The sequence below is a fragment of the Anas acuta genome, chromosome 7 (genome assembly GCF_963932015.1).
Source record: "Anas acuta chromosome 7, bAnaAcu1.1, whole genome shotgun sequence".
Lineage (NCBI taxonomy): Eukaryota > Metazoa > Chordata > Aves > Anseriformes > Anatidae > Anas > Anas acuta.
Window position 1 is genome coordinate 22553834 of NC_088985.1, and position 24519 is coordinate 22578352.

A 24519-nucleotide genomic window follows, 5' to 3' on the forward strand; every position below is an offset into this window, starting at 1 on the left:
TAGTTACTGCTAACATTTAATCTTTCAAAAGATTAACTTTCTTATGACAAAATTAAGGTTAGTTCACAACAGTTATTCCCATCTTCTGTTCAAGGAAGAAAGTCTGCTGTCAGCCACTTCATATTTTTGCTTAGAATTCATAGAAAAGTTTGTGGAAAATAGTGGAGATTGAATAAAAGCATGAGCAGAACAGTTCTGAATCTTGGAAACAAGTTCACAAGGCAACCAAATATATAGTTTTTGTAGTTGGTATTAGATAGCTTTTAAAAAAAAATAATTTTTTTTTATAAATGAAGGGAACAAACAACAATTGTACTCTACTCACTGTTAAAGTGATTTTTTCTCCCTTTTCTAACTGAACATTAGACAAACGTGCATGCTACTGTTGTCAGCAATACTTGCACAGTATTCCACAAATTCTTGATAAATCCAAGCCTGTTTTAATCAACTTTTTTTGCTCAAATTTCAGTATTTCCAAAATTCTCATTTTATTTCCCCTTTAAATAAGTCTTAGAAAGAAACAGTTAATTTCTCTAAACCAGATTGGTCTCGACTTTGTCATCTATATTTACTATGTACATAATTTTTGATACCTAACAAAATCCTCAAGTCCTAAGCATACGATTTCTGTACTTCTGTTTAAATCTACTTTTTCTCAAACTTAGACTTCAGATACTGTATGTGTCTTACCTCCCAGGAAGGGTTAAAGAGATCGTTGCACACCTCTTCACAAAAACTTTCGAGAGGCCATTCATTTGCCTAAATTCATAAAAAGTAAGTATGAGACAAACAAAGAAAGGGATCAGGCGAACATTTCTTACACTGTATGCTATTTAGATACACAAAGGTAACAAAGACCTCCAAAGCTTAACCAAATAAAATAACTTCTTCCACTCTTCAGAAACTTTGCTGATTGGCACTGGATATTTTAAAAGGCTTGTGAAGTTTGGCTGGTAGAAGTGTAACCTCTTCCCTAGGGTAATTAAGTTCGAAGTTCTGGAATCCAGTCTCCTTTTTGAACCACACTATGACAGAAGATTAAAGTTTCATATCCTCTCTAGCGACTCTCTAAATTTATGAACTTTGCCTTTAAAAAGTGTAGTAGACAAATCCCATTTTGAAATTACACTAGATAATCTAATTAGGTCAATTAATCAAGTAGTAAGCACCATCCTCACTCATAATAAGCACCTCATAAGACATATTCCACATTTCTGAGATCAAGGAGCATATCCACTACCTCCAAACTTCTTATAAGGAAGTTGACGAGGCTTTGGAAAAGAAATTATGATACTAACATGAGGAAATTCATGCCATCATAAAGATAAAGTATTTAAAAGGCGAACAACTAGCATGTACTCAGTCTGCAGTTGTCATTAATCTTTCATAAATGCATTTTCACAGCACTGTTTTGCAAATAAGAATTTAGTTACTAAGCTGTGTTTGGAAAACCTTATTTCAAACTTAATCAAGATAAAGTCTCTATAAAGTAAACTTTTATGCACTATTTGTATTCAGGTATAGCATTTCCAACAATTTTTCAGCTGATTGAAGCAAATGCAAATTTCTTCTAAGACTAAGGAATTGTTTAAGTCTTAAACTACTCAAGATATAACTCACAAGCATTTAGATCAAAGTATTTATGACTGTGTGATCTTGTTATCTAAGAGTTTAGCACAGGTTTACAGTGCAATATCCAGGTCTGACACCAGTAATCCATCTACTCAGGTTCACTTGGATAGACTATTACGAAGATTAAATGTGTTTTCCTGTCAATGCTGTACACAGTTCAAAGTCCATTAGCTTCACTACATACAGTTGGCAATGACATTGTTTACTCCTTTTCAGAATACTAAAATGAGTAAAGAATTTGGGAGCATAAGGAATTTTTATTTAATGTTACTCTACTAAACAACCGAATGATCATTTTTGCTAATAGCAGAACATACCTCTTCTGGAGCATTTTCTACCAGTGTTTTTGAGTCTGTGGCAGGTTGGTTAATGACAACATTTGCAACTTTTCTTCTCTTTTCTTCTGGTTCCCCATCAGTGCTGTCATTGCTGAGAAGGAACAAATACAAGTTTATGAACAGAAAGTATGCTTTAGGGGAAACAATTACTTCTACAACTGAAGTCTCAGATACAATAAAGTGTGGCAAGAATGCAAAATAAAGAAGTTTAACACCCGAAACACACACAATAGGTACAGTTGCAGGTAACAAAATTCAGCGTGGAGGCAAATTGACAATCTTTTCAGCCATTTCCAAGAAATACAGCAATTCTTAAATAAAACTAAGGAAAAATATTGTTTACTGCTTATTATAAATACAGAAGGTCCAATAACGTTTCACTAAACTACCGTGATGAAAAACATACCATTAATGGGAAAGTTATATCTAAGATTTTTCATTATAATCTTCATAATTCTCCCATTTTTATGAATTATTCTCAAGACATATTTACTATTAGGGACAAAACGTAAGTTTTTAACTATACCATTGCATTATTCCAAGACTCCTCTACAGCCAGGTTCTTCATAGAGTCAACTGAGAATGAGTACAACAGTTGTGTTCTACCATCAACACAATTACCACATAAAATATTAAGAGGCAAAGACTGTAGGAAGTTTGTCAACAGATAAATCAAATTACAATTCAAGCTTGGCTGAAAAAAAGAGCAAAACAGTTCAATATTATACCTCTTCTCATTAGCTTCCACTGCATCTCTGGATCTTTGCTTTGCAAACAGCTTAGCCATTCTTTTGGCTTTATTCTTTTGTCTACTGCTCATACCAGCTCGAAATTCTGAGTCAATTAACTCAGCAGCCTGAAGAGTCTGAAAGAGAAGTCATTCATTGTCAGCAATTCTTACAACAAAGGTCCTGAAAAATCCCCAAACCCACATTGTGTTCAACCTCCCCAGCTCTCCATTATTCGAAACTCAGAGCAGCAGTTTCACATCAAATAGTACTAATGTGGAACTATGATGCTTAAGAGTTCAGGAAGCCAAAGCTCATACCATGTTAGATGTTGATTATCGTAATTAAAAATATAAAAGTTATAACTGCAGAAGCTGAAATAAAGTAAACCCACTGTATTATTCCTTGCAGTCAAACAGCCCGAGGTTTTACCTACAGGTTGTTTGTTTACTAGTGAAACTGAAGAAGGAGAATAGTCCAGATCTTCATCATTGAACAAATCTTCTGTATTCATCCCAATTGCAGCACCCATATCTAAGCCAAGCTTCTTCTGTAACAGTTTCCTCTGCCGTGCTATCCGCTCTTTAGGATCAATTTCACCTTTAAAAAGTTTTTTAAAAAGGCAGACGTGTCAGATTTCAATACAGATCTATCAGTGAAGTCTTGCACAATGAAATAACAACACCAGAAGTCACAGAATTAAATTCTATTTAGATAATACATAAATAAAATCTTTCAAACCCAATCATAGTTCCTAGGAAGACCTTTTTGTTGTGGAAAATACAGAATTACCTTAAAGTATATTTTTAAAACAGAAAGTAGCTGCCATGAAATTAGATTAGATTACACTTGGTCTACAGAAGAAAAAAATCAAGTTTTGCCTTTTTTTTTTTTTTAAAGGAAAGTGCACTTTGAAAGGAGAGAACTAACATTTAAATTAATCCAGCAACTGATTTAAGAACTAGTGCTTTGTTAAACACAACTTGCATCCATGTGGGTTCTGATAAGGTTTAAGGTTGATTTTTTTTTTTATTTTAACTTTTTATTCTCCAAACATTTGTCTTCTGTTGGGAAACAGAGATCTATGAAATAAGAACCACCAATAAAATCCCTCAAATAACATTCAATCCAATATTCTGCATTAAGTTAGGCTGAATCAGAACCTGTTTTCTAAAGAAACATCCTTCCTTGCCACACACGCAGGACCAAAGTGTCTCCTCTCCTTCTGCCCAAACTACCAATTGCAAGGCAGAATGATGTGTAAGGATGATTTTCCTAGAGTGCTGTATTCTGTTAATAAACTAATCCTCAAGCTTCACGTGCCAAGTGAGGCTCATTTAGAAAGTTAAAAGAAACTACCTCAAGAATGTTCTGTAAACAGATACTTGAATTACTTAACACCTAGAATTTGGGGGGTATTCACATTTATATTAAAAATAACAGATGAATTCAGTGCCTATCTAAAATAAACCTGCCAAGTAAGTTTGCTACACACAAACCAAAACTTGTTTCTAAACAGGTAGGGTTTCATTAGAAGAAATGAAATTTGTAGAAGACCTTATTAACCTAGCATAAAAGATGACAAACAACAAAATTCTAGTGAAGCTTAAAAAAAACAAAAACAGAATATGCCGTAAGCATCAGGAACCATGGGTTCTGTTCCTCCCTGATCTTCTCTGTACACTGCACAGGGAATAAGTGAATCAGGGCTATGCAGCCTGAGTGGATTCTTATCTATAGCACCATTTCCTTTGGTGGAGGAACTGAAAGATGGACTGGAAGCAGAGCAGAGAAGTACAGTAACAACTACATATACATACATACATACATACATATATATATATATATATATCTTATAGATAAAAATAATTCTATGCCACTTTACAGATGTAAACCAACTCAGCTAAAAAGTTGCAGAAAGATATCAGGCAAGTCACTTGAAACAAAAGGTATCATCACACAGGTGCTATATGAATATTCTACATTGCTTACAGGAGACCAAAATTACAAGTACACTGATTAAAAAGCAACAACAAGATCTCTAAATGGTAAGTTAACTGATACTAGGTAACTCTGGCTTGATGTCCCATGCTCATTGCAGAAAAAGATTATTCTGCCCCTTTTCCACTAGAAGACCGTAAACACTGATGTCTGTATAGCATTCAAATGCTTCAACAATATACTCTATAGGAAGGCCTGCATTATGCTATAAATGCAGACAGTGGCCACTGGATGGAAGAAAACAAAGCAGTAACTATTTCCTTCTGTACAACAATTGAGCAGACCTCCTCTAAGGACTTGGAAATTAATAGCTCTGAAGTATCTTAACATACACTGCAGGTTTTAAATATTTGACCTTCTGACCTCGACAGTTTTATTCCAGTATTTTTCATGCACTCTCTATATTTGAAACCTTGGTGCTTTTCAATAAGACACATCCTACTAGCTATATTGGAAACACTGTTTTAATGAAGATCCAAGTGGTCATAGTTCCTGCATGTCAAAAAAAGGAAAAAGATTCTCCAGAAATTCTACAGAAGCCTTTAACACCAGTTTTCCTGTCCCACTCCTTCAGGTATCCACTCTCCTCCCAACATGCACAATAATTCCAAAGAAAGAAAATACAAACAACCCCCCCCACAAACACCCTCTAATTCAAGAAAGGTAATACAAACCCGTTCTGTTGGAGCAATATTTTCTTCCTTTTATTTCCCTAGCATCCTGAGAAACCATGGATGACTAGACTTTTAATAGAGACACCACATACTTCTCCAAACCAGTAAGTTCTCTAGTTTACAAGTAAAATATAAAGATATACCTGATTTATCATCCTGGACTTCAAATTCTGCACCAGCAGATCCAAGAAGAGATGCACCATGTTTTAACAATCGACATATATCAAATCTATCAAAGCGCAACCGATCTGTTGAAGGTGAATCTTCCATAGGACTTTCTGATCCTGGATCTAAACAAACATTGAAAATAATATTAATGAATGAAAGGATGAAAATGTTCGAAGCTTTGGCAGAAGTAGGATAAGAGTGATGTAGAGGAAGAAATATTTTCACTCCCCCAAAGAATCACCAGGCACACGATATTTTGACTCGTAAAATGTAAAGATTCCATTTCATAAAGGAAAAAAACTTTTAATATTTTTCCCTTGATAAATTTAGCTTTTAAAAATTCGGGACACCGATGCACTGCTGGGTCTTCTCTGCACACAGATGGCCACCTTGCAGTTTGAGCTGCACATTGTTCACAAATAGTTCAAACGTTAAGTATCATGCCAACACTGCACTGTCTGACCAACAGCCAGGCACCCCGATACAGGAGCTGGGGAGTAGTCCAGCTGCAGGTACAGTGCAGTTCCACACTGATACAGAAGGGAGCTGTTCCTCGCAAGGTGTCTTATTTCTTGGTTGTGAATTCACTTCCAAAGTATTCCCTCCCCTCTTGAAGATTAGTGTCTTGTGGCTCCTAGTCACGCACAGCTTAGTGTCCAAAAAAACTGCCCATGCCTACATAACCCAGTATGCTCACATCCTGAATTACATCTAGCACTATAAATACCATTGTTACCTACAAGAAATACAGCATTTAGTTTACTGGTTCACCCCACACTTTTTTGTGAAAGTTTGTTCATTTACAGTAGAATGAGTCCAACTGTATACGGATCACTGTACAAAATGAGCAGTGCTTACATTTCATCAGACCTGAAGAAGTTAACGTTTTATTATACATATACATGGTAGATTCTATAAATAAAACTACTGAGTACACAGATAAATATGGTTTGCTGGGAAAGACTCAGCATAACTCCTGAAAAAAGCCCTCTCATCAACATCAGTAAAGAGCTTCATCAAGTGGATAGAGGGGATCTACTGGACATAACAGCCATTCAAAAGCTTTTGGCAAGGTTTCATACTAAAAATCGAAGGAAGCAATTTACTACAGAGTTGGGGAAAACATCCTTATGCAGATTGAAAGCTGATTAAAGCTGGTTAGAAACAGATAAAAGCCATGAGTTCCTTCAGAGATTAATGTTGGAACAAGTTCTATTTGTCTTTAGCAATGGAAGGGAGATTTCACTGCGCACTCTTCTCTCAGCATGTATGTGACACTAAGCTCTTTCTTTCCAGTAACCCAGTGTTACCCTGGCACTAAGAAATCCAGGAAGGACTCTCAAAGCAGTGATGGGCAACAAGATGGCAGTTAGAGTACAACGTTAAGAACCTAAGCCATGATTAAACAACACTGAATTAAGAACTGGGAGTAAACAGTCAAAGATTTTGGAGGCACTACAGTCAGTTTCTGTATTCACCAGCTTACTGGGCAGTTACAGAACAGCCGATTAAGTACTGGCTATCGTCAGGAAGAACACTGAAAACATGATGAAGCACAGCATTTTGCCACTTACTATAAATATCAGTACTCTAGGGATGCATATGCAGTTTTGTGCATCTCAAGGAGGACACAAGGATAAGAAAAGCACTGAGAAGGACAAATAAAGTTATCCAAAAGACAGAGCAGCTGTCTTGTGAGGAAAGACTGAAGAGGTTGCAACTCTTCAAGCTGAAGAGGAGAAACCTGTTGGAGGGGTGCAAATATGATGAAGGTTTACAAAAATCGTGCAACAGTTGCACGTGCAAAGTGAGCATAAACAGAACAGACTGCCTGCAAGCCACCATTTCCCCTCTCTCAAAAAGGTGCTTTAAGCAAGGGAAGAGAAAATAAGGGAGTGTGTAAAAATATCATGACAAACTTGTCTGGTTAGAAGTTTTGCTGTTTCACTAGTTATTATTCATCTTAATTACACACAGTAAAGCATTCTGAGGGTACAGAGCTGAAGCACAGGAATCTTAGAAGAAGCAAAGGTCAGGCACCGTGTTGTAACTGAATATGAATATCTCAAGCCAAAGAGGTTTACTACAGTCCATGCATATAAAAAAAGGGCAGGCTCATTTTAAACAGAATGGCACAGCTGTCTCAAGAAGTCTCGTATCATAGACAGTTTGCATCTGATATATAAGCTCTACATAATAAGCTACAATAAGCTCTACATAATTCATTTAAGAAGCACCTTGTTTTGATCTTGGAGTTGGATTCCACTCGGGCACATTTTTCACTATTGCTTCAACAGCCTGGCCAGCTGCAATACGGGTATCCCAATTCGTACTTCTTAAATACACTAACACCTTTAAAGAAAGATTAACAAATAAAATCAAGATTTGTTTAAAATACACTTTTAGAACATCCATAAGTTCTATATAACACACTTTTACTGCTATGGATCGAGACAAGATTCAAAATAACAAAAGCAAAGGCCAAGAAAACAAACTGAGGAGCTATGAGCAACCCTCTCTGTATCATTCACACTTGCCGTAGCCAGACATTAATATTAACTTGTAAGTTATATTTAGTTCCATCAGCCAATCTCATCCTTGCTTTATAAGATGTAGACTATTTCCTCCATGTACCAGACACAGTTTGAAACTTCTTTAACTTTCAAAAAGGAAGTGTTTAAAAATAGAGATTAAAATTTTATCCAAGAAGAGGGCCAACTTGGGTCACTTGCAGCTACATATGCTCATCTAATTTACCACTGTGCCTCAAATCTGTAAAAAACATTTATTGCGCTGAAAGTGGTTTGATATTCATGATTCCTTGGCCACTCTGTTGATACCATCAATTGTGGTGAGAGCACCTGTTCATTAAGAGCAGAACTGAGTTCACTCAGCCATCTCCAGCTGTCAGATACAAAACTATTTTTGGTGTTTTTACTGGACTTGGACATGTTGCAGTCTCAAACTAATGCAAACCTGTTTATATTTTCCAGCCTTTTTAAAGACATGCAGCTTTCTATATTTTTAATTCTGTATCACACAAGTAACAATCGTTATAGGCAGGGGCAGAATCTTAAAATGTAGTAGAGATTCTCTTCATAGCAGAAAATCTGTAAGTACAGCAAACACTGAATACCTATACTGAACACAAAGTGAAACTTGACCTATGTAACCACCTCAGGGGCTAACAAAACATCATGCTTAAGAACCAGTCTCCTTTTTCTTCAGTCTCCTTTTTTCAGGGAGCTCCATAAGAATACTACTTTTTTGCTGCTTCTACCCACAGAAACCACACCCCAGAAAACTTGTTCTGTTCTCACCATTAACGTGCTGATAGCAAGCTCAGAAAAACCCCAAGATGCTTACTTTAGATAAGAGATTGTTCAGTTCATGAGGATGCAGCTTCACTACTTCCCCAAGTTGCTGTGCAGCTGCTTTTCTTGTTACTGGTGTTGTACCGGTGTCCAGTAAAATAAAGAGACGATCAAGCCTAAATGATTGACAAAAAAACGAAAAAGTTAAGCTATTCATAGTTTAGCTGGCCATTTCTATTTATATTCCCCCAGATTTTCCAGTTTATCTAATGCAAATAGAAGAAATGTTTGCCTGCAGATTGTCAACTGACAGGCTGACAAACCTATTTTCCTAATAGTAAGCGGACTTGTTCTAAAAGCACATGCAATCTGGTAAGCAGAAAAAATAATTCTAGTTCTAAAAATTATGCAAGTTCCAAGAGGAAAATGAAATAGGTTCTTTCCTTTTTCTGAGAAGATTTTCAATCTTGAAAAACATGTATTGTTAGGTTGTAAATGATCTTCAACAAACTCTATCAGATAAAGAAAGCAAAGGGCTCCATTATTCATACTGTGAATTATTTATTTTGAAGACCTATGATCTGTAGTGTCAAACTCTGCTTTTCCAGGATACCAGAATTTTTTACTTTTCACTTATTTTCCCTCAACTACCTGAAATACACAAGACCAAACCAGTTGTATTTACAGCTTCAAAATATTCTGATGTTTCTGGCCCTCCCATGAAACACAGGAATTTAAGCAGCAGATCTGTTTTCACAGTAACCTCACATTAGTGAAAAAGACTCCAAACATCTATCTTCACAATGGTTAATATTTTTTGTTTAGAGTTATAGTATGAGAAAACTGCCACAAAAAAAAAAGGAACTTGAAATATAATATAGGTAGTCTATCTAGACAATCAGATCAATGAAGAAAGTGACAAGTGTTCATTGCTCCCTCCACTGTAAGCAGGAAAGTCAGTTCTCTTCACAGGGTGCCCAGTTTGTCCACGAGGTATCGGGCAGTATGTGCTCACTGCTGAATGCAAGTCTAGATTCTGCATAGTGCAATCAGAATCGTCCCTTCTATGCCTTAAAGCTAATCATAAAAATACAGTTCCAAATATCACAACCATACAAAACTGCAATTTACAAAGCAGTGAAGCTCACCTAGATCAGCCTCACAAAATAAGGATCCGGGCAACCTGACAACTCCATTTCCTTGAACACATACCCAGGGTTTCAGCAAATACAGGGAAAGGATGAGTATCTGGCACACTAGGTTGTTGCTACTAATTACATTTACACAAAACTGCCTTTAACATCACTTCCAATACTTAAAAACCCCTCTGTACCATCACTGCATATTGTATTTTCTTTCATACACTTAACCTGCACTTATTCCTGAGAATTTTTATAATTTGATGCACAGAAGAGCCATGCTACAGAATGAGGGCAAAAACATCACAGAAATGCAACAGTTTAAAACCAGAGATACTAAGTAGATATCCATTAAATAAAAAAGTATTTTCTAACTGAAAGTGTTTCAAAACATTTTAGTATTTTAAGCACACTTCTGGTATTTCCCAGCTTTGACATAGTCTTCCTACTACTATAATAGGTGAGCCCATTTCAATTTCTGTAGATAAAACTGAAGTTCCAATTGCTATGATTTACTAGTTAGTGAGTTGTTTTAATGTTACATAAAAGAAAAATCCAAACATTTCTAAACTAGATACTTTGTGCAAGTAGACAGTCAAAGAGGAAAAAGAAAAGCTTTGGAGATCTAAGTCTTCTGAATCACTGGCAGTACACTAGTCAAAAATAACGACACGTCCTCAGGAACTTAGCTATTTACCCGTATTTTTTCTTTAACACGTTTGACAGCAATAACACAACCTGACTTAAAACACTCAGTATTATTTACTTCAAAGTACACTGCCTTGCACAGGAACCACAGCTTGTTTGCTCTCTCATTCTTAAACTCACCCAGTTTGGTCTTTGTCTCTCCATGAAACTTTGGTGTTCCATACTCAAGCAGTTTGCCCGTTAGTGCCACCCACTCCTTTAACTATCAAAGTATCTTTTTTTCACTCGCCAAGTTCAAGCAGAATGTGCAAGTTAGACCACTTCCTCCGCTAGAACTCTTCATGTGACAAAACAGGAGGAAACTGCTCTGACAGCCTACCCTCAGAAAGACCCAAGTTTAATTCCAATCTCAGTTACAAAATTAGACATTCACTCCTAAACCCCATAAATTTTGTGGCAGTATAACCTGTTTGTTTTTAACAGCAGTAGGCTTGGTTGTAATCTGTGATCTTAAAATTTAATATGCTTAATTCACACACAAATGCAGAATGAAACAACAAAACATCTTTCTACTGTTTTACAGCCCTATAGGAAGATTTCAATTCCAGCAAAATAAAATAGATTTGGTAAATACAGCTAATGATGTCTAACTCCTAGTGATGCCAGTCATTATTCCTTGCCCTCCCCAAAGTTTCCCTGACATGCAATTCCCAAACAGTTAGTATTTTGGGATTATTAAGGTTCTTCAGTTAATTATACCTTGGTGCTGCTGCAGCAGAATCCAGCACAACCTGCACTCTCCTGCTCTAGCTGAAGGGGTACCATTGGTAAAGTTGACACTAATCAGTAGCTCTAATTTTTTAAATTAAAATCTGCATTCTTTGTTTCATTAAGAATGAAAAAATAAAAAATAAAGCTTCTAAATGAATTAATTCTGAGGACCTGCGGACAAGCTTTTCATTCTCAGAGCAAACTATGTCTCTAAACTCGTTTTTACAATCACGAAGAACTACAAGAACTCTATAATGAAACGTGGCTCTGCCTCTCATGCCATACAGTGCTACAAGTATAGCACAGCACTCTCACACCATACAGTGCTACAAGTGTAGCACAGCACGGCTTACACCTGTTACAAATGTAATTAAGTCAGAATCAATATTGTAGAGTGAAATACTCTATAATGCAGATGCAAGTTTTAATTTAAAAGAGTTCAACCCAGGCTGTATGGAAGTAGCTCTAAGCATATGGAAGTTGCAAGCTGACAACTACATCTCATCAACAGGACAGCAATCATACGTGAACTCATGCTACATAAGATCACTACAAAGCATTAATTTTTCCATGAGTTAGATACTTTTCTCCTCTCACTTGAGAAATTTGAGATTTTCCAATCAGTGCGTTCAGTATCAGCAAGACAACTTGGAACAGCAATTTGAAGTCATTACAAGCAGTATTACGTTCAAATTAAGTATTTTTTTTCTTCTAAGAAATACCACGAGCTTTTACACTGATACAGAGTTCATTATAAATATTTCTGACACAAAGACCTTGATTCAGGTGCTTACAAGCAGGCATCTAGTAGCAGTTGAGACACTTCAAGATGAGTCACGCACACAGGGCGGCAGACATGGCTTGGGATATAGGAGACCCTTGTCATTCTCAAGTGGCAAGGATCCTTTACACCATCTAAGCTGGCACCAGACACCTAGATTGGGCAAGAGAATCCTCCCCAGACAAACACTCCAACTCATCAAAACCAGAACATTTCATTATAGTGCACTAGTTTTGATAAGACTGAAGGTCTTTGGTCTTAGACTAAAGTTCTGACTTCCAGGATGGGAACTGCCTGAGAGACATACTCAATAAGCAGTAGGTCTGTGATCAACTGAACAGCCATCCCAAATTGGACCCGATTCTTTGCTCTTGACTGCTACCACTCAAATGGCTTATTGAATCAAAAAAACAAAAAAAAACAAAAAAAACAAACAAACAAAAAAAAACAAAACAAAAAAAAACACACATACAAAAATCAGCTCTTTGAAGAAGACTGTAGGCAAGAAAAACAGTAAACTATCTAGTTTTCATTGCTGTTCATGAGAACTGCAAGGTTGGCTGGGATTAGAGAGATTTCCCCTTTATCAACACTGTCATGCAGAATGATTATACAGGCAGGCTCAGTTCAGTTAACTACACGGGGGGTTGTGAACAGAAGTACACTGAAACTTTATTACTGACCCCGATCAGTAAACATGACAAGCATTTTGCTCTTCCAATGTTATTACTGCAGCAAAGACTACAAACAAAAAATGGCAATGGACAAACACGAGACCAAATACTTTCAGAAGAACCACCACACCAACTCAGAGGCACCCTCCGGGTAGCACAATCAGTCCATGTTCTCATCGCTGCTTTCTGAAGAGTTTTGCATATTCTGCATTAACCTAAGTTACACATAACTGCACCCAGGCACAGCAGGCACATGGTGCAAACCGCTGCCCTGTGCTATTCCACGTTAATTTTCAGTTCTTTCCTGCCTGAAGGTACGTCTCCAAATACAGGGGTACGCTCCACTTGAATGGACACTTGGCCTAATATTTAAAGTGAGCCTTATGGCACTGCTCTGGGAGTTGGCCAACATGGATTTGGAAGCCCATCAGCTACAGAGGTATTAGAAAGCTAATAGTGGGACAGTTAATTATGAGGTCAAGATACAGACGTTATTAACATTATCTCAAAAACGTTTCCAAAAGACGCCGTGCACAGCTAAATTGTATAAGGGTTCTGATCACCACAGTGTAAGCAGTCTGACTGAATATGGTCCTCACAGTACCTCAGATGGGGAGACTTCTCATTTGTTGACCTCAAATGAGTTTAGGCTTGTGAACTGATAACTGCTGCCAATGAAGTGATCGCTTCAGGCTCCACATCTGTGTCTGGGCCTGTATGCCAGGGCACAGTCACTGACAGTACAGCCACGGGCACAGAACAGCTCGTGTCTATCCCAGCAGCCCTCCAACCCATTAAAGTTGTGTGACCATACAAAAACCCTCATGGGGTGATCCCTGCAGCACTCTAACTTTTTGCTCTTTGCAAGGCTGCAAGTTGGCATCCATCAGAAGGAAAGGGAACACTCTTACACGTTTACACTATAAATTACATTTCAGGAGCCAGAAATTTCTTAGCACAGAAATAGCCCAGAAACCTAGAATATTTCACCAAACTAAAATTTAGATTTGACAGGGGTTGACACTCACTGCGAAGTTCAGCCTAAGTATTAATGGTAGATGCCTTAGTTTTTCTTGTTGACCTAATAAACCTTTGTTTAGTTTTTCACTATTCAGTCCCAGCTTGGCCAGTTTTTTGGGCACAGTTCAAAAACTTAACCCCTTGTTAAAGCATATATAAAATGTTAAATAATCAAGAAAAACTTTCCAATATACAGTCAGCAAGTGAGAGAAAATCATCAGATTTCAGAACAAAAATTGGGAGGATATACATCAAGAATGAATTGAAAGGTGAGAGACTGTGGAGTAAATGGTTTTTGAGGTGGGGTTGTGGAGAACAGAAATCCTCAATTCCTACAGAGCAGTGAAAGGAACAGCTCAAATGAAATGAGGGCTCCATCATCACTGGTGACAGCATTATATACTGCACACACACAGGCCAACCAAATGCTAAAATTAGTGCTACTCCTTAAGGAATGCATATTTCATATCTTATATGAGTCGCAGTATTAGGTTATACAAGCTTTATTTCACAGAATGGTTGATGTGGGAAGGGACCTCCGGAGATCTCCTGGTCCAAGCCAGAACACCCTGAGTAGCTTGCACAGGACAGCATCCATGCGGGCTTTGAGCATCTCCAGAGAAGGAGACTTTATAGCCTCTGGGGGCAGCCCGTTCCACTGCTCTGTCACCCGCACAGTAAAGAAGTCTTTTCTCACATTTGTTAACTACTATATATGTATCTACCTAAATGCAATACATATGACCACTTCCATTACAAAAACAGTGCGAAAATAGCACTGGAAATTACACAGGCACATAAAGATGCACTAATACAACACAACAAGTGCATTGCCAAGTGATAGAGAGAACACCTTGGCAAGCACTCCAGTTTTGGCTGCTGGGACGGGTTAGAGTCCTTATCAGTGTGCAATCCTTAGTTTTGACTTTCACGTCAGTCTGTTAGGTGTCTGAGAAATTTTACAGCTCTATCTCATTTGGGCAGCAGCGCACATGCTACTGCTGCTCCCCCCTCACTAGGGCTGCACGGACACTCCCTCCCTCCCACATGTTGCAGCCAGGAAGGCAGCTCCCCTGTCAGGGTCTTTCTGTCAGCCTCCATCAGTGGGAGAAGAGTTTCCCTATTTCCCTCAGGCTTTTTAGCCAAAAACTGGTAATTGCATTGGTTAAGTGTATCTGCCTGGTGAATAGCAGGGGAGTAGGTATGATGCAGACTACAAGAGCTTATGAAAGACAGAATGAGTAGTTATACTCCTCTAAGTAGGAGTGAATGCTTGCTTCTTGGTCAGGCTAACTCTTGCTTTCCATGTATGAAGTAACAGCTTCCAAATGATCTAGTTCTTTCTCTGGAAAAGTTTGTGGTAAACCCAAAGGAACGGTTCTAAAAGGTGTATAGGGCCCATAACAAAAGTTCTTGATAATTTTGGCATTTTCTAAGAACTTCGCCCCCCCAACAATGCAATATCAAACCTAAAATTTTAGATAAATAGCGATACCACCCAGTGCAGTCCTTTGTTACTGGGCAGTCACCACCCTATACTTCAAAAGCCAAGAGCAACATATGAGACCCACTTATTTTCTAGGGGCTTTACTAGCACAGCCTTCTGATATGAGTTTTTCTCTTTTAAACTGAAAACTCAGTTTCTGTTCTATACTTTTTTATATAGCAAAAAAATATAGTTATATAGCAATCCAAGCAAATGAAGACAGTGAAAACTCTAAAAACCAGTATTAAAATCTTATGGACCAAATGCAGAACAGCTTGCAACAGCAGCCAGCTGTTATGTTCCCCCATACTTGCTTAGGAATGTCTTGAAGTTATCCTGAAGGGGCTGTCTTTAAGAAAGTACAGGTAAACTTATTTCAGGGTAATCTTAAGGACGTGCCTATCAAAACCAAACCATCTTATCAGCTTCATGCATTTTATCACTGCATTTTAAAATCTTTGTTCCCCCTCACACTGTGAAGGCCATCAAAAAACATGAGAAAGCCACTAGCTGCCTTGGTGTTAGAATGATGATGATACATGAACTGCCTTAAAACACATCACGGAAATTGAAAAGACTTTTATATTGGATGTCGAAAGGTACCATCAACACTTTATCATCTGCTGAAACTCAATCAGAGTAATCTATGAGTGTTGTTCTCTGTAAATTGGCAGTTACTTTTTCACCAAAAGTAACTCTAAAGGTTATTAGTAAGGCATTGTGTTTATTCATGTAAACTTCATAGGAATGATGGTGAAACAGAACTTTTCAGTTCCTTTTTTTTTTCCTTCTCAGTTCCACTGTCAAGAATTTTAATTATTTTTATTAGTTATGCAAATATGATGCTACTTCACATATACTTTTAGACCAGAAACAGGAGAGAATGCCTATGCAAATTAGCTTGCATGTTCAGAAAAAGAACGTCAACCTTCCCACCCACCCGTACCTCCTTCTGGGGAGGCTGCTGTTTGGTAGGTTAGTAGTTTAGTCTTCTCAGCATGGAACTGATGTCTACAACATCTTTTGGTATGAGGTCTCCACTGCTCTTCTTTTAGGTGCATTTGCTAGTGTATTATCACAGAATTGCTACATAGGAGTGTATGTTTAGTCCATATAACAGCAGAATGAAACAAAACTAACAGTTTTATTTAACAGATTAAAGTGTCAGAATCCATTTTGTCAATGAATTACAAGTAAGTGATACTTTAATTATTTTTAAGATGACCTTATTACCAGCAGAACGGCAAATTCACAATCTAGTTTTTTTTGAGGTATTTCAAAGCCCTCTTTTCGATGGAATTTCTAAATTCCCTCTATTTGTCTGATCAGAGTGATCCAAACTAGTCTTAAGAAAGGTTTGCAATTCACTAAACAGCAAAAACTTTCACTAAACTTTACTGGGAGGAAAAACTTGATAATTTGTTTTGAGAATGTTAAAGAAAACAAAAACATACCCCATACACCTCCAAATTTATTTTTTTAATAAGGTTCCAATACAGACTTAACACTAGTGAAGGTTTGTGCGTGTGTTTTTGTTTTTTTTTTTTTTTTTTAATATCAAAGTTTGGTATACACTCAGTAAAGGTCCTTGAAGAAAGATTAATTTGAATCAACTTCTCCCTCACTCCCCATAGTTGTATAGTTTGAATTACTCAGCAGTGAAAGACGTTGTTCCTTTAAATACATAAAAAGGTAATGATCTTAGAGGAAAAATTCCTATCTCTACATTTAAATGGAACTGGTAGAAAAACTGGAACAACCACACCTTCTACAGTAACGTAGGTATGTGCTATACTACAAATAATTGTCCTGAACACTTGTAAGTCTGAAAAGAAACGATCTTAGAAATTCAGTGCTCTGAAATAAAAGGCGAAGACAAGATTCCTTGAATATACCAAAAGCAATATTGACACTATAATATCAACGGTCAAGCTGTTCAAAGGTTCATGTGCCAAGAGTTGCTATGTAACTTCAAAGGGATATGGATGGGTTTTGCTCTGTCCAAAAACACATCTGAGGCCAAATTTACACAATACCACACCTGCAAATTATAGAGAAACTTAGGAGTTCTCCAGGAAGAGCCAAAGTGTTACAGCATTCCAAAGTATTAGTTCTTTTACATGATTTATGTGTGGAATTGAAACAATCCTATACCAACTCACAAGTATCACAGCACTTTTATTAAAGCTCAAATCGTTATGTTCAACTTGTGTCATAATTTGGTCTTAAAACTAGACATTGAAGCAATGCATCACATGACCTTATTAACACACCAACTTTTTGTGCTTCACAGTGAGGCTTAAGAATGAACCTTAGCCAAAACAGAAGTTTGTCTTCCTATCAGTTACCAGACCAAACAGGTGTTATCTAACTTCTTGCAGAGAGCACTAGTGCTTTTCACTAAAGCAGTGTAGTTTTACAGGAATACTGGAACATTGTTAACTCGATTTGACGCTGATCTTTACAATAGACACGGCCTCAGTATACAAACTTTTCAGTTCTATCTTAACACTCCAGTTTAGCTCCATATCACTCATACCTCAGCACCATTATTTAAGCAGACTGCCCCACATCTAATGAAATTAGTATATTATTCTATTTTACGCAACTGCTTACAGTATTAAAGTACAGAGTAGTCTTGTTACAGCAATCTCTTACCGCTTACATGTCCTTATGGACAGCATTAGGAGCAGATCCCAACAAATAATGGGCTCATAAGAAGCGTGAGTAGAGTAAGATAAAGGGATATTTTAAAGAATCTACTAAGCTCAAACTAACATACCCCTACATGAAGTCTTAAAAGGTGTACTGCTACTACACGTTTTGATGTATAATGGACTTGAATTCTAAGAGTGCACACCTTTACTCTGCTACACAGAACTAAACTTCACACACAGCTTCAGAAATTGATTTTTGTTACGATGTATCTGAAGAACAGAGGATCCACCAGCATGTGACTTGAGGCTAACCCATCACAAGGTTAACTTGGATTTATGGTTTCTCTTCAACAATTCTGTATGGAAGCTTAACGTGCCCATCTCTCACACAAAATAAAGATGGCAGGAATTTGAGCTCAGTGTTTTTTAATAGAACAGCTCCATTAAGACCTACCTCTGTATCAGTGAATAACTTCAAACACTGGCACACCCCGGCGCACATGTGTGTAAGCAGATACTGCCCAACATCTTGAGGCAGAGCGAGAGCAGACTAATCACTTTCTTCCACGGAAGCCTGTTTTATTCCTGTTACTTTACAGCTAGAGGCTCGGAAAGGCTAACCGGTTTCTCCCCGGTTTTTGCGGCTCGGTATCACTAATCCCACTGTTTTAACCCGACGAAGCCAACAAAACCAAGGCGGCGCGTTCAAGAGGCCGCCCGGGGCGCCCCGTGAGGAGCCCCTGGGGGCTGAGGGAGGGAGGGAGAAGGACGGGGGCTCCCCTGCGGGCCGCGCCCACGAGGGGAACCCAGGCCCAGGAGCCCGCTGCCACTCTCGGGCCCGGCGAGGCGGAGGAGCCGCAGCGAGGCCTGGCCGGGCTGCGGGGCCCAGCGGGGAAAGGGGGCAGCGCTCCTCAACGTCCCCCCCAACCCCCACCCCAGCCAGGCCGCACGGAGACCCGGAGCCTCCCGCCCGTCCCCCCCCCGGTCCCTACCGACCTGGAGACGGCCATGGCCGCCCGGCGCGGGGCCCGGCGGGCGCAGGGAGGAGGGCGCGGGGCCTAGCTCGGGCCTCTCGGGCGCCGCACCCGGCCTCGGCCCCGCCGGCGATCGGCGGCTGAGCGCGGCTGCGGGCGGCAGCGGTCGGGGTCTCGCTCCCCCCCGGGGCGGCGGCGGCGGCGCGGGCGGCAGCGGCGCGCGACCCTCGGAGCGCGGGTTAAAGGCTCTAGCCGCCCATCGCCGGGGCGAAGCCCAACGCCTGGTTTTATACGAGCAGCCATCTTGTATTTATTCCCTTCCTCCATGAGAGCCGCTTCCTGATTGGCAAGGCCGCCTCGCCGCAGCCAATGGGGAGGGCGCTTCTAAGAGCGGGGAGGGCGGGCGCAGGCGGCAGCCGGACTGAGCAGGAGCGGCCATGGCGCTGCCGAGCCGGCGGCGGGCGGGGGGGGCGCGCAGGCCTCCGGCGGCGCGTACCATCGGCGGGGCGGGGGGGGAGGCCTGCAGGCGAGCGCCCTGCCCCCTCGCCGCGGGGCGAAGAGAGGCAGGAGGAGGTGCGGCAGGAGCCTTCCCGTGCCGCTCCGCTGCGGGACGTCCCTTCCCCGCCGGCAGCCAGACGAGAGGGGGCAGCCGGCAGCTCAGCGAGCTCACGCCGCTCCCCCCGCCCGGCCGAGATGCACTGCCCCGCGGCCTTCGCCCGGCGCTGCGGCGAGGCCGCCGGGCCCGGCGGGAACTACAAGTCCCGGCGTGCAGCGCGCCCCGCATCGCGTCGGGGCCGTGCGTGGCGCAGCTGGCGGCAGCCCCCGCCCTCCCCTGGCCTCCCCCCGGCGGCCGGGGCAGGGGGCGGGGGGCGAGGCCGGGCCCGAGCGGTCACTGCGTTAACGGGCCCAGCCTGCGCTGCGGAGGGAGTCGCGCACGTAGCCTTCCGTGGGCTCAGTTCAAAACACAACAGTGGGGTTTTCTGCCCTGGGAGTTAGGTGTAACCTTGCATGAATGCACGGATCTGCATCGTGCTCCAGCACGGGGAAGTTCTCATCCCAACCCCCTCGAGGTGCGCAGGGCGTCCCAAACCTTTCCATAGAGACGTGCTCACCCCCTGCCGTCACGATGAGTGGTTCGCCTTCCCCTGTAGTAGTTAACTCTTCAAATATGTATTCACTCATCCATTCCTCAAGAACACGCACACACCAAGTAGACACACTTCATTCCACCTCCACCACCTCTTTATAGCTCCACAATCAGGACGTTGCTGTGTAATACTTCAATCTTCTACACACTCAGGTCGAGCCTACACACCAGCCCCTAGAAAGCCTGCCCCCCACACACATGGACACCAGGAAGCAGAACACCTCTTTCCTACCCGTTCCCTCTCCTGTCCTTTGGCAGGAGCTCCTTGGTGATGAGGAACCGACACTAAAAGTGGCCACTTCAGAAACACCAAACACCGGCAGCGTGAGTCAGCCCAAGGCCTCCGCATCACAGAATGTGGCCAAAGCAAACCACAGGCTTCATTTTCTGTGGTAGAGACAGTTTCTGTCACTGTGCTGTGCTCAGTGACCCAGATGCCTTTTCCCTCTCATGACTCTGATGTAAGAACTACCTTTAGTTAGTACAATATGCCCCCTGTAGCAGGATATGGAAACAAACAAACAAAAACAAACAAACAAAACAAAACAAAAACAAAACAAAACAAAACAACAATGACTTTAGGTGGAGGCCAGGAACCTCTTACAGTACTCCAAAAGGATCAGAATTCACACCTTCCCCTCTGCCATTGTAGAACCAAGAAGTAACCACTCAGGGAGTGAATACATATTTTTCTTGCATGCTAGATGCTGTTGACAAGAATGTATAAAAAACATCCCTGATAATATTTCCAAACTCATTTAGCCAGGAATCAGAAGCTATTCTTTCCTGCCATGGATGTTAGTGAAATGACCCTCAGGTGCTATTTCCAATATCCATGTAATTCTAACATCCTGGCTCCTCTTAGGTTCCTTTAAACATTTTGTGCATTGTTTTAATAGCACTTAAGGCAAAGTGCCAATCAAGAATACAATAAAATTTGTTTTGCACAGCTCCATAGCAGTTATCTTACCTGATAAAAATAAGCGCAGGGAAAATATTGGTGGTGGGTCTTATAGACTGAGTACTTGCTGAAATGATGATAAACTGCAGTCCAAGTGAAATGATCTGCAACAGACAGAACAAATGATCTGTTATTTATTTGATAGCAGGCATTCAGGACTGAAACACAACTGATTCAAGTTTCATACTATATATTTTTGTATTTTGATGTGATGTTTGTATAAAGCAGATTCTTACTTAATTATGAAAAACAATTCTTTTTTATCCACTACTTGCTCCATAATCCATACCAATTCTTTTTGCACATTTGTTTTCTTTTGACCAATTTTTCTTAAGTAGCCACATATTCTCTCCTGTTTGTTTTTGTATATAAACAAAAATGAAATATGTAGAGAATAATAGAGAATATATAAAATAATAGAGAATACATAAAAGAATATACAAAAGAATCCCCTCTGCAAATCTGCTGTATGCCAGCATACTCTCTAAAACCAGTTCCTAAATTAGATAAAACTCATTTCTAGTCAGTTCACAGGTTCCAATCATAACTTCTTGCATTGATCTCAATTATTTTTAGTTTGTGTTCCTCCTCCTGCCAACTGTGTCAGTTTGTGAACTCTTTCTGCTTAGTCTGCACATCCACAGCAACTGAAACTGCCTTATTTACTATGTATGCCTACATGTCTTCAAGTGCTCTAGCTGCGCAAATAGTAGATGAAAGAGGCACAGTGCCACTGGTGGAATCCCTCCTGATTAGACCTGACATACCATGTTCTAGTCTTCTAATTTTATTTTTCCAGTTCATTTTTCTTGTCCTGAAAATTTGTATTGCTTAGAATCACACCTACCTCTCTGTAGCTGTAGATATAACATTTGATTTTTCCTAGTCTGGTAAAACAGAAGATTTTAGTAATTGTTTGCATGTATTTTAGTGGCTCTCAATTTGATTTTTAAATTCCCTTGGAAATCTTGTCTGAATAGAAGCCAGTATTAGAAGCTTAGCAGTTTGTGGAGGCATCTTTGCTTGTGTCTTAATCACTGCTGTTAATTTATTATCTGGAAAAATGTTGTTCTAAGATAAATGTATGTATTATGGCCTGATGCAGGTGAATTATGCAGGTTCTTTGCAGCATGCATTCCTTAATCATGTCTTCTGTTCTGAGGTCAGCAAACTAACCAGTTATCCTCTTGGCTATTTCAAAATTCTTTAAAATTCTTATTTATTTGTAGATATCTAACCGTTTCAAGCATTCCTTTTTTTTTTTTTTTTAATTTATGATTTATCTCTGTAGGTTAGACCCACTTTTACTGCTGTTGCTTACATTGGATTTCTGACTGCTGAAGGATATTTACTTTTGTTAAATAATCTCTTATTTCTTGCTAATTAACACTTTTTATTAACGTTGTGCTTATTGTTTTAAGGTTGTAAATGTTTTGTTTGTTTGTTTGTTTGTTTTGTTTGTTTGTTTTGTTTTGTTTTGTTTTGTTTTGCCATCTAAACTTCATTAGTTTCCATACCAACACTTGTGATTTAAATTGCTTCATTTTTTACCCCATGGAAATTTTTGACTAGCTGCGCAGCCTTCTTGAAAACCTCCTTAATATGTGGCAGTTTGCACATGGTCTTCCTTTGAAGTTCTTCACGAAGAGCAGTGGTGTCATACAAGAGACTGGATGCTGACTGACAGCGCTTGCAGTCCAAAAAACACCGCAGAGATATCAATGAAATGGTATCTGAGAGGTATTCCAAGAGATAAATTAGGGCAAAGTCATTGCCGCTTGATTTTATCTTGTATAGACTTGCTCAGAAGTGGTGCTCTTTGTCCATTGTAAACAGTTTTCTGTACAAGTGACTGTAACCTCATTTTTAATAACCGTGGTCTGTAATTTTTTCCAGCAGTTAGCTCCATGATCTCAAACCTCTCATTTTCTAAATTAGCTCTACTTTCCACCCTATTTTATAATAGATGAATACATATCCTTTAATTTACTGATATTGTTTGGTCACACTTCATATCTATAGATTGGAAATTCCTCAGTTTTGTCTAGATGTTATCCATGCTCTTGATTTAAATGAATATTTAATAGTTTGGGTAGTTTATTGTTCCTGTGGCATGGCTTCTAGGAAATAATCTATGCATTTCATAGAGTTGTTCTTTTTTTTTTTTTCCTAGAACTTTTATGTTCTATGTTTACATTTAAATCTTCCTTCTCTTTACCCCTCTCTGAACAGTGTTACTAGTAACTACACCTCTTCCTATGTCACTAAAGTGACTAAACTACATGCACCTTCAATAAACATGGCTTATGAGCTCTGAAATATTAAAAGGTTAACAATAATAATTCACTATGGACACTCAGGAGAGCCTAGCTCTCCATTTGCATACATAAATGTACACATTTATATATTTTCAATATATATATAAATATATACATTTATAATACATATACACTCAAGCATACATTTATGCACACATACATGTATAAAAAATAACAATATGTCATACCCAGAAAGAAGACTGAAGGGGAGAAAAGCTCTTCTCAAATATCTAAGTGGTGGGTGGTGTTTTTTTGTTTGTTTTCTTTTGTTGTTTTTTTTTTTTTTTTGATCAAGGTAACAGGCAAAAATAAGCCACAGAAGCAAGAAGAAATGGAAATGAGGACAAACTCTATAAATCTGCAGGTCTTTCTATGTAGGCTTGTGGAAGTACACAGCATGAAAATAACATGAGTAGAAACAAATAATGCTACAAAGTGACCATTTATTTAGATCTTCCATTGTTTATGCTTGTGTGGCTATACATTTTTTTTTGTTTTATTTAATCCCAGAAGTCAAATTGTTCTTTTTTCATGAGCTAAGGCAAGAGGGACACTAGCCTGTGCAGTTTAAAAAAGAGTGCATATAATTCCAGCATGCACAAACTGAATACAAACAACATAAATAGGAAAGCACGTCTGTCATCAGGGACATAAGGATGCAGAACCACACTATAATGCTGAATAAACAGGGACAGAGGTTTCACATCTAGTCCAGCTCTTTCCAAAAGCTGTTGCTTTATAAAGACAGAAAAGAAGGCTAATCTGTGACTACTGTCACAAGTTCTGTACAATTACTGAGCTTAAATTAGATTTAAAAACAAGTTGGGTGAACATGTGAACATATTCTTTGCTCTCTATTTTATTCTAACTACTATATTAAATGATATGAATCAATTCAAGTTTTTCTTTTAATTCATAAAAACGACTTCTCAGAATATATTTTAGGCCTATTAAAGATTTCTGGTGTTTAACTATTGAAAATCAGAATTTACCATTGCTATTAAGTAACTTCAACATAAAGCAGAAAACACTCCAGCTGCGATAGGATTAACAGGTATCAGCATTAGCTTGTACTCTCTCATCTTCTC

At 39.3% G+C, this 24519-nt stretch overlaps 1 protein-coding gene across 2 annotated transcripts in view; it reads right to left on the reverse strand.

Moving 5' to 3' along the window:
• BTAF1 (B-TFIID TATA-box binding protein associated factor 1) overlaps positions 1-19324 on the reverse strand; it is a 45208-nt gene extending 25884 nt beyond the window's left edge. Inside the window, exons 1-8 of one of the 2 annotated variants that reach the window (XM_068688115.1) lie at positions 19028-19324; positions 8908-9031; positions 7779-7893; positions 5517-5663; positions 3135-3298; positions 2699-2835; positions 1950-2061; positions 691-759 (exon numbers count right to left, since the gene is read on the reverse strand). In XM_068688115.1, coding sequence (XP_068544216.1) covers positions 691-759; positions 1950-2061; positions 2699-2835; positions 3135-3298; positions 5517-5663; positions 7779-7893; positions 8908-9031; positions 19028-19041 — 882 coding nt within the window. In that variant the 5' untranslated portion in view covers positions 19042-19324. Of the gene's footprint in view, positions 1-690; positions 760-1949; positions 2062-2698; positions 2836-3134; positions 3299-5516; positions 5664-7778; positions 7894-8907; positions 9032-12207; positions 12315-19027 lie in introns of those variants that run through there. The other variant, XM_068688114.1, reaches the window with a different exon arrangement.
• Positions 19325-24519: the final 5195 nt, after the last annotated feature.